Source organism: Pituophis catenifer, unplaced genomic scaffold (genome assembly GCF_029215685.1).
Source record: "Pituophis catenifer annectens isolate HBS135680 unplaced genomic scaffold, rPitCat1.0.hap2 SCAF_1, whole genome shotgun sequence".
Lineage (NCBI taxonomy): Eukaryota > Metazoa > Chordata > Lepidosauria > Squamata > Colubridae > Pituophis > Pituophis catenifer.
In genome coordinates this window covers 125,431,620-125,442,633 of record NW_027256881.1, presented here as the reverse complement: position 1 = coordinate 125,442,633, position 11,014 = coordinate 125,431,620, and the positions used below count along the sequence as shown (strand labels likewise).

Sequence of the window (11,014 nt, the reverse complement as noted above, 5' to 3'; positions counted from 1 at the left end):
CCCCTGCTCTTCTGAGAATAGCCGTTAACAAGACCCTACTAGATTTTAAAATACCAGGGGTAGTTTCAGAGACAGTGTTTCCTAGCCATTCTTCTCTAGGGATGTTCAAAATATTGTGTGTACAAACCATTCCCTGCACTTTTGGCTGTCCTGCATTCAAACTAATCCATTCAGTCCAGGCAGCCTTTAATTCAAGTGCTGCAGATCCCACTTGGGGAAGTAAAAAGAGTAATCTTGGGTGGTGGGGGGGGGGAGGCAAGAAAAAGCTATTTCCATAGGTACCCAAAAGACACCAGCAACCTCCGAGGAGATTTCAGTTTTGAGGGGGGGGGGGAGATCCTTTGTGTTTATTATAGGAGGGGCTGGGCAACTATGGCCTTTTTACGACCTGCGGACTTCAACTCCCAGAATTCCTGGCCACATGAATTCTTTGAAGTCCACAGGTCGTAAAAAATTGAAGTCCACAGGTCGTAAAAAAGAGGGCAGAGTTGTCCGCCCTTGCTTTCATAGCCTTGTCCAAGTGCTCTTAGCTTCCTTCTCCCACGGGGTGGCAGGCTCGCTCTATCCTAACCGGGCCAGCCTTTAACCCGGAGTTAAAAAAAAAAAAAAAAAAAAAAAAAAAAAAACTAGGCCAAAGGACAAGAAAAGCGAATCCGCCCGGCCTGGGGAAAGGAAAGCGCCGCTTCCCGCTGGACGGCAGGGGGCACCCGCGAGACTCGCCCCGTGGGTGAGAGGGAGGGAGGAAGGGATTCGGAGGAGGATTTTAAAGCGAGAGGGGCGGCCTCGCCCTACGCCCGTCTCGGAGTCGAAGGTATGCGGAGGGACGGTGGAGGAGGAGGAGGAGGGGGGTGTAGTCCGGAAGCCCTTCTCTGGGCGGAGGGGGGGAATGCAGCCTCGGTGCTCAGCCCAGGGAGGCGGCGGCGGCGGTGGTGGTGGTGGCGGCGGCGGCGGCCGCTGCTGCTGCCGAGAGCTAATCGCCTCCTTCCTTGCCGCATTAACGCCCGGCCTAGAGTGACATGGTGGGGGAGTGGGGGGGGGAGATGAAAGGGGGAATCCCCGCTTGCTCGGCGCTTGCGGGACGATCCCGAGAGCTGGGAATGAAGCCGCTTTTTTGCCCGCTGCCGTGTAAAAATTAAGCATGGGTTTTGTAGTCTTGTCTTGCCTTGCAACTTCGAGCGTGCCTGGAAGCCAGGGGGGTGGGAGTCAATTGCACGCGTGCAGTCAACAGGATCGAGGGACTGTTGCACGCCCGGAGTTTCTGCGTGGGAAGTAGGCGGCTATATAAATGTGTATGTATGTCTGTGTGACATACGTATGTATCTACACATGCATGCATAAGCACAGACAGAAAGGTGTAAGCCACGAGTTGGGTGGCTCTCTAAATTTGTTTTCTGTATATGTATGTATGTACATAGGTGTGCCTATACACATACATAAAAACACAGGTATAAAACAATGTGTTGGGGTGACTGTAGTAAATTTGTTTTATATGCATGTGTAGGTGAGTGTACACACATTATTATATCTTTTATGTGTGTGTGCGTGCGTGCACACACCCCTTGTTAACTTTATATCTGGTTAACTCTTATTATTTGGGCATGCATTGCATTGTACACAATCGATCTTTCTGGTTCCTGTTGGTTAGTAGGATCTCCCGAAGCCACATTCCTCATCTTTCGGAATGTCATCAGTAAGTCTTGCCTGTGTATAAGGGTTTGGGTGCTTCATAGAAAACGATCCAACTGCATTTCTAAGAAAAGGATCTGGCCCTCATGAAAGAGGCTACCAAGTTCACATCAAGGATACTCCCCAAAGACAAAACCAAACAGTAGAAGAAGCGATCAGTACAAGTGTATATCAGTCTTATATAGATTCAACCATGGTTTATTAAATAAACAGTAATTGAGTTTGTACAGCACATTGAATGTCCAACTGATGAGCATCCATCAGCAGCACTGAAGCTATTGGGATTAGCCACACAGTAAATTATATGGGAAATAAAATAGGGCAGCCAAACCTCATTTAACCTCCTGGTTTATTGCAGTGTCACCTGTTCACTACACCTTAACAGGGAAGGTCTTGTCATCTCCGGAGTTTGCCAACCTCATCTCTGAAGAACACTCATTGATTTTGCCATAGGAAGCAAAGTGCAGAGGAATGTACTATGGCCACTCCCATTATGTAACAGTGGGAAACTTGCATACGTTTGTATAAGACTACCAGCATTCCTTATATTCCAAGGCATGGAATCAGATATGCAAAAATCAAAGTGAAAAGAAAGTCAACAAACAAATGACAAAGGGAAAAGGGTTACTTAGCTTGAGGAAGGGATGCCATGTCTATTTAAATATCAATACCCTTACATCATTCCTTAATTGTAGTGTACTACAATTACATGTGCATTTAACTTTATTCATAAAGTTTATATGCTGCCCATCTCACTACTGAAGCGACTCAGGTAGCTTACAAAATGATACGGAGAAACCCAAAGGATCCAATTTTATATGTATTGCCTTGGTCCAAGAGAAGAAATAAGTCATCAGGAAGAACCTAGGAAATTAAACCTACTGGGAAGAAGATCAGTTTGATCCCAAATAGGTATCCAGATACTGGATTCAATCTTGCTAACACCAGCTTTGTGACATAATCGCATGGAATTTGGAATAAGTCCTGAGTAACTAAATCCAAAAGAGCAAAAGAAGTCTATGGAATTCTTTGGGCATCAACTAATAATTTTGCTTGGACCTAGGCTGAATGCACTCCCAAGTGCAGCAGGAATATACAGTGCCCTTTGGGTATAAAGCAGGCATGTCCAATTCATGGGTCGCACGCAGCCTCACACACCCACACCCAAATAAAGGAAGTTTGTTATTTGTGAACATTAACTATATTTTATATGCAGCCCAAGACAATTCCTCTTCACTCAATGGGATCCAGGCAAGCCAAAAGGTTGGGCGTGTGTGGTATAAAAAGGAATGCTTGGAGGGCCAGCAATATGAGAGCTTCACATGTTTAGTCACAGCACGTGAGCTGGCATTAAGCCAGGAAAGGATTGTCCCATCTTTGATTGCAAAATTGGGCACAGAGTAAGGCTATTTACAGTCCTAATCCTTACACAAACCAGTGAGTTAATTAATACCTCCCACAACTCTGGTCGGTTTTTCTCAGAAGATCTGGTTTCACTTTTACTGCTGGATGATTGTTAGGGCATTCCTAAAATCTTTCTCTGGTTTCCCTCCTGTTGAGTTTAATTCCTGGTAACTACATTGCCACATTCACATTTTTTTGTTGGTAACAGTGTGAATTCCCATCACCTTTTTCCTGCTATTTTTTTTCACCAAAAAAAAAAAAAAAAGTCCAACATGCCTTGGGAAATATTAAATGTATTCATTCTGACCTTTCTGAGATAGCCATGATTAATTACAGGTTGCTTCTTGCTGTGACACAATTACCCTCTCCTCCCTCCTCTTAAATATAGTTTTAGCATGTTCATTTTGCTATTCTGTTTTGTTCTCCAGACTTTTCACCATGAGTGTGGATTGGATTGGCTTTGGTTATGGGCTGGTCGTGGCTCTTGGCGGTATCGTAGGATATATTCGCAAAGGTAACAGCGAACTTGTATAATGGAGAAAATGATGTAATTGTTTTCTGCTGTTTCTTCTGTATTTTCTCAAATATTTTTGTTAAGTTACCCGTTGTTTGGCAATATGTTACAGCTCAGAAGAGGAATACGTGTAAGACAATTAAGATACTAAGATAGATCAAACTAAATCTATATACCACTAAACCTCTTGTGTCAGTCTGATACTCTGTAACCTTCATCATAGAGCAACAATTTTTGAATCAATGTATCTCAAATGGGCTCGTTTACAGAATACGTTAAAAATTGGGAACCTGTATGTTCCTATGGGATTGAAATTTGCCAAAGTTGTGGCTGCTTCAGTGGCACATGCCTTCCAACTACATTTCCCAGTTACCTGTAGGCTGTGTGACATGAGAGAACGGGTGCCCTCATTCTCTTTCCCACCTCCCTCTGACCCCTGCTCCAAATTGACGGTAGCAAAGCCCAACAGGTGAGCAGCCATTGGCTACTTTGGAACCAACTGAAAGTTGAAATCTCTTAATGGTGGTGACCAGTAAGGGGAGAACAAGGGAATAACTTGGAAGCTTGCTGGCAAGGTAGGGCTGGCTTGTGGGATATTGGCAGTTGATGAGTGAGCCATCTTCCTCCCTGAAAGGAGGATGATTTTGGGGAATAAAACATTGTTTCAGAGATCTGTTTCTGGAATGTTAAAGGCCAAGTGAGGAGAGGTAGATTCCTTTTTCTCTTTTTGTCTCTGTAAAACAGAAAAATGTATTTAACATTGATTTCTAAAACTTTCCCCTTCCCAAAACATACAATTCATCATATTTTAATATGTTCTTGGTGCAACCGCATTATTTTTCCCATTGAAAACTAATAGTATCTAATTCCTTCCTCTCACTGACAGAGTGAGTGAGATAGATTCTCTATCAGCAGAATTGGAATAAATTTGGAAAGAAACAGGAAGACGTGGGAGAAACACACTATTAGATTACAGAAATGCCATGTGCATATTAGATTGGCTGCATGATGCACATATGCTCTACCCCTGCTAAACACTTAATTCCAACAGCACTGTCTTATATCTAAAGATATTTCCCCATGTAGTAGAGCTGTATTACTGTTTGTTTGTTTGTTTGTTTATTTATTTATTTATTTCATGTATTTATATGCCGCCCTTCTCCAGAAGGACTCAGGGTGGCGAACACAAGTTAAAAACATGTACAACAAAATCCCATTTTAAACCAAATTAACTAATAAATAATAAATAATAAAACCCAGAATTAGAGTCAGCCTATTTGCTTGAACAGCCAAGTTTTCAGGTCCTGACGGAAGGAGTGGAGATCAGGAGCCGTCCGGAGCTCAGTAGGCAACTCATTCCAGAGGGTGGGAGCACCCACAGAGAAGGCTCTACCCCTGGGCGCCGCCAGAGGACATTGGCTCACCGTCGGAACCCTGAGGAGAGCAGTCCTATGTGACTGAATAGGACGGTGAGAGGCAGGCAGAAGAAGGTCCTGCAAATATCCCGGACCTAAGTCATGTAGGGCCTTATAGGTGAGAACCAGCACCTTGAAGCGGACCCGGAGAACCACTGGTAACCAGTGCAGCTCATGCAGGAGAGGTGTTATATGGGAGTAATGAGGGGCTCCCGTAACAACCTATGCGGCTGCATTCTGGATCAACTGGAGTCTCCGGGTGCATCTCAGAGGCAGGCCCATGTAGAGGGAATTGCAGTAATCCAAGCGGGAAGTAACCAGGGCATGAGTGACAGTGCGAAGGTCATCTCGGTCCAGGAAAGCATTTGCATAATGCTCTTTGGGATCATTTCTCTCCTGTAGTAGGATAGTTACTATACATAAAGTGATTGCTGTAACTGCAACTTAACTCCCCCAGAGTTACTAATGGGTTCAGAACAGATCCTGAAAATCCCAGGAAACCCGAATACACTATGTCTGCCAATGTCAGTAATAGTTTAGATTAGTCACTCCTGTTAAACCACCTCTGTGAACACAGTAGTATCAAGTCACTCTACTATAACAAAAGAATGAAGAAAAGAAAATGATTGGGATACAAGGACACAGAAGCTTCCGAATGAATCTATCCCTTGTTCCGCTACGGACTGCACACTTTTGAGTTTCATCCCTACAATTTTTTTTTCAATAAATTGGAGTATTGTTCAAAATAGCTGTTAATGTTGCACTGGCAACAATTGGCATAGCCAGAGATCTCAAGAGCCTAAGCCTCTTTCTCCGTCTCTCTCCCTCCTTCCCTCTCTTGCTCTCCTTCCCCTCCCCACCTCTACATTGCCATGTTATTCTTGGGTCCTAGCCATTCATGTATAAGAAATAAAACTCTTGTTTCTGTGTAGCTTTTTCAGAAAAAGTCTTTGTCAAATTTAGTCACTTGGCATCCTTTATTGTCCCTTTTTGCTCTTATTATCTGCCTGCAGAAGAATAGTGTTGAAATATGTCAAATAATTAAATACATTTTTCGGGTTCCAAAAATCAAAGACATGTCTTTCAAAAACAGAAGTACATATTCTTAAAGAGTACAATAAAACCTTTTTTTAATTTATTACAGGAAGTAAAATCTCATTGGTTGCTGGCCTTTTGTTTGGCTTGCTGGCTTGTTATGGAGCATATTGGGTAACACACGATCCCAAAGATGTAAAGATATCATTATGTGAGTATCCTACTTCTTTAAAAGAGAGGGTATGTCTCTTTAGCAGAAAGAGTTTTAAATGTACTTTCATTATATATTGGAGTTATCAGAATAATCGGAAACTGAAAACTAGTTGCTGTCATATGCACTATTTGTAAGATCAGAACATGCAGGGTTTTATTTTATATTATTTTATTTTACAGCTTATTGCTGTCTGTAAATTGCATTGGTATTGCATTTAGTCTGGGAAGCCATGATGAAAACCTTGAGGCTTGAGAGCACTCCCTCTCTGCCTAATTAACTTGTTAGTCTTCGGAATTTTTTTGTTTTGAACTTTGATTTCCATTTTTAACTTGCACATTTTAACCGTGTCCTTAATTCTGTTTTTAATTGTGCTTTTAGTCATGTGTTGTTTCCAGAGTCACTTGATTGAGATGGGAAGCTATGGAAATTGAATAAATAAATGAAATAAACCATTTATATTTTGTTGTTGTAAACCGCCCAGATTCACTCTCTCTGATGAGATGGGCAGTGTAAAAGTTAAAACAAATAAATAAATTTAGTTTTGAACTGTAAGATTGAGATAGGATGGTTGATTCATGTTCCTTAAGGATGAAGAAATAATAATTGGCTTACTTGTGCAAGCCTGCATGTATTGGGACATTGAGAATTTTTCCATCCCGTGGATGGAGCAAGCTTTGTAAAACATGGAATTACAGATGCTTTATCGTTCTCATCAAGCCTTGTTACTGGCTAGATTAGCTGGAATAATGGAATTTATAGATCCACATTTCTGAAAGGCTCCCAGGTTGAAACTAGGTTGTGCACTTTATGGATTCACATTAGACACCGGGTTGCCATTTAATTGAAGTCCGAATTTGCACATGACTTGGCCAAAACATGTCTGGCTCACACAGTAAGATGCTTTAATTTAATCAAAACACATTCTTTGAAAGGTACACGAGCTATTTCTTGTTTCATAAGTGAAATATTATGAGATATAATTAGGAAAATAGTTATGGAAAAAGAACTCTAGAGATCACTATTGCTGAGATGTAAAGATAAGAGGTTCAGAACAGGCAGAAAGACACAGTTTGTCTTGACCTCAGTATAAAGATTTCTAATTATAAGATGATGATGATGTAGAAAAAAACTTACCTTTTTTGTTTTGGAATATTATGACATTTTAGTGATTTCTTTCTGTCTCAATATCTGTCTACTTAATTTGGAATAATTTTAATTTGTTGCCATAAATAATTATGAGAATATAGTTAAAGCACAGCATAATATTTGCTAAAATAAACATCCTGTATTTTTGCCTGCAGTGACAGCTTTTACACTTACTACTATAATGGGAGTGAGGTTTAAGAGGACCAAGAAACTAATCCCAGCTGGAATTATAGCAGGTCTCAGGTAAACCGTTTCTGCTTTAAAACACAATCCAAAGCTTACTTATCTAGCCCCCAATCACTACAGTGGGTCATACTTGAGATTACACTTGTGTACGAGTACACAGTGTGTGATTTTAAATGCTATAAAAGAGTCCCTGGATGTAATGGGACTGATTGACATAGAATCAGTTTATAGATGACTGGACACTTGTTGTCATCCAGATGAAAGTATGCTATTTCTGAATTTACATTCTAGAGCTGTGATGCGAACCTATGGCATGCGTGCCACAGGTGGCACGCGGAGCCATATTAGTGGGCACGCCAGCTCAGCTCTGGGGCGCATGCGTGCGCCGGGCAGCTGGTTTTCGGGCCTTCTGGGCCCACTAGAAGTAGGGAAACTGGCTGTTTCCTGCCTCCGGAGGGCCTGGGGGTGGGGTGGGGAAGGCCCGTTTTTCTTTCTTACCTGGCTCCAGATCCTCTCTGTGTATCTGGGAAGGACAAAAACAGCCTTTCCCACTCCCTTGGAGGCCCTACGGAGGCTGAAAGGGCCCATTTCCCGACTTCTGGTGGGACAGGAAGTGACGGTTTTTCCTGTCCCCAGCCTCCAGAGGCTCCTAGAGACTCCTAGAGAGGCTCCTAGAGACTCCTAGAGAGGTTCTGGAGGCTGGGGGCAGCAAAAAATGTCACTTCCTGTCCCACCGAGAGTTGGGAAATGGGCCCTTTCAGCCTCCGTAGGGCCTCCAAGGGAGTGGGAAAGGCTGTTTTCGCCCTTCCCAGATACACAGAGAGGATCTGGAACCAGGTAAGAAAGAAAAACGGGCCTACCAGGCCATCATGTGCCAGGAGCAGGGGGAGGGGGTTGCGCATGCATGCGCGTGGGCACATGCGCGCGCGACCCTCCCCCGCCCCCCCCTCTCCTGGCACGCGATGGCAAAAAGGTTAGCCATCACTGTTCTAGAGTATTCTATGATTCTACCGTCACTAAAATAGGTGTGGACGGGTGGGTGGGTGGGTGTGGGTGTAGAAAGAGAAAGGGGGGGGAGGTTGATTGGTTGGTTGTGGAATCTATTCTCCTGACTTCAAAAGGAACTATTTACATAAGAAAATTATCCTTAAGAGTTGAGGATTTGCTTTCAGGTATTCAAAATCAAAGACTTCAGATACTGTGATTCCCAGGCAGAGTCCATGCAACCTTAGATTATACCCTATTTTCCCCAAAATAAGACATCCCCTGATATTAAGCCCTATCGGGCTTTTGAGTGCATGGCAATAAGGCCAAGTGCTTATTTCAGGGTTCAAAAAAATATAAGACAGGGTCTTATTTTCGGGAAAACACTGTAGTGGTTGAGACCCAACATATCTGCAGCAGCTGCCAAAAAAGCCAACGCAGTTCTGGGCTACATAAACAGAGGGATGGAATCAAGATCACGTGAAGTGTTAATACTACTTTATAATGCCTTGGTAAGGCCACACTTGGAATACTGCATTCAGTTTTGGTCACCACAATGTAAAAAAGATGTTGAGACTCTAGAAAGAGTGCAGAGAAGAGCAACAAAGATGATTAGGGGACTGGAGGCTAAAACATATGAAGAACGGTTGCAGGAACTGGGTATGTCTAGCGTAATGAAAAGAAGGATTAGGGGAGACATGATAGCAGTGTTCCAATATCTCAGGGGTTACCACAAAGAAGAGGGAATCAAACTATTCTCCAAAGCACCTGAGGGTAGAACAAGAAGCAATGGGTGGAAACTAATCAAGGAGAGAAGCAACTTAGAACCAAGGAGAAATTTCCTGACAGTTAGAACAATTAATCAATGGAACAACTTGCCTGCAGAAGTTGTGAATGCTCCAACACTGGAAATTTTTAAGAAGATGTTGGATAACCATTTGTCTGAAGTGGTGTAGGGTTTCCTGCCTGGGCAGGGGGTTGGACTAGAAGACTTCCAAAGTCCGTTTCAACTCTGTTATTCTAATATGTGAACTGCATCAACTAGAGAAGCTTGTTTTGAAACATATTGCAGTAGACATGTGCAATTTCCAAATTTTTTTGAGGATGAAATTTCACACAGATTCCCCATTCCTGTTGAAGCTCTCCATTCAGAGCACTCTCTCTCTCTCTGTGTATGCAACTGTCAATATAAAAATATAAAATTGCTCATGTCTTAACTGATCGCTCATTTTTTTTCTTTTCTTTTCTTTTAATACAGCCTGGTGATGGTTGTGAGACTTGTCTTCCGGCTCATATGAGAAAAGAAGCACTTCCAGATTTCCACACAATCAGACAAAGTACTCATTGAATTACAGATGTCCCTTCTGAAAGATCAGCCATTTTTGTTGTGATTAGGATGATATAAAGACAGTGTTATTCCTCATGGACACAGAAATGCATTCATTCCTTATGTATGTGGGGTTGCATTCTTTAATGTTTTAACTAACATTTTGTTGATTTATGTCCTTTTCAGACCAATGACTAACTTGGCCACCTAATTATTATTTTAATTTGTGGGATAAAGTTTCAATTTATGCTTTATTCTCCCTGGAATGGATAGAAGTCACAGGATTTTTAAAACTCAGGTTTGTCATATATGGTGGCATCTAATAAAATCATACCCAGTCCTGGATGAAGATAATTACATAGATCAAGATATGGAATAATACAAATGTATGTATATGGTTTATATTGATTTTTATCTTTGTAAGCCACCCAGAGTCACTGAGTGATTTGGGCGGCCATATAGAGTTTCATAAATAAATAAATATTGTATTTCCGTTCCATTAAAATATTAATGAATGCTGTATTAATTTCTTATAATGCTAAAAAATCAGTTCCAAAACAGGTATGGCTTATGTCTTGAAATGCAAACAAATACCATATTAAAAATAAAAACACTTTAATATTTTGGATACAAACTCTCTTGTAAGTTGTTGACTTTCAGTATTTCTTAGTGATTTGAATGTGATTGACTGGAAAAAAATGCTAAATTATAGATAGGGTGGGACAGAATATAATATATATATCTTCTCTTCTCATTACTTGACCAAGGCAAAGGTTTATTTAGCAGGAATCCCCAAAAATGGGGAGGTTGAAGTGCACCTATTTTAAACTGTTTTTTATCAAAATACCATAGTGTCTGGCCAAGGGAGCTACTACAGGTAATCCTTCTGTTATTGCTGGTGTAGATATTTGTACTTACTTTTGTAGATACCAACCTATTTATTTTAAATCAGTGCTCACCATCCAGCAAAGATGTTAGACCACCTTAACTTGTGGGTCAAGGCTATGTTTAAGGTAAATACTAATTATGCTTACATTGGTTTGAACATATGTCATAAATTACAGAACAAAACTAGTTTGGTCAACATCTAAGCATAAATAAGA

General features: G+C 41.5%; 1 protein-coding gene across 3 annotated transcripts; it reads left to right on the top strand.

Annotated features, from left to right (window-relative positions):
* Positions 1 to 650: 650 nt before the first annotated feature.
* Positions 651 to 10,545, top strand: TMEM14A (transmembrane protein 14A). Of its 3 annotated transcripts, none has more exons than XM_070954891.1 (5): positions 651 to 811; positions 3,519 to 3,604; positions 6,164 to 6,265; positions 7,570 to 7,657; positions 9,843 to 10,545. In XM_070954891.1, the coding sequence occupies exons 2-5, from the start codon at positions 3,529 to 3,531 to the stop codon at positions 9,880 to 9,882; spliced, it is 306 nt and encodes a 101-aa protein (XP_070810992.1). In that variant the 5' UTR covers positions 651 to 811; positions 3,519 to 3,528; the 3' UTR covers positions 9,883 to 10,545. The 3 variants fall into 3 exon arrangements, with proteins under 3 accessions (XP_070810992.1, XP_070810984.1, XP_070811001.1); XM_070954883.1 differs by lacking the exon at positions 651 to 811 and adding an exon at positions 1,139 to 1,269; XM_070954900.1 differs by lacking the exon at positions 651 to 811 and adding an exon at positions 3,237 to 3,257.
* The last annotated feature ends 469 nt before the right edge of the window (positions 10,546 to 11,014 follow it).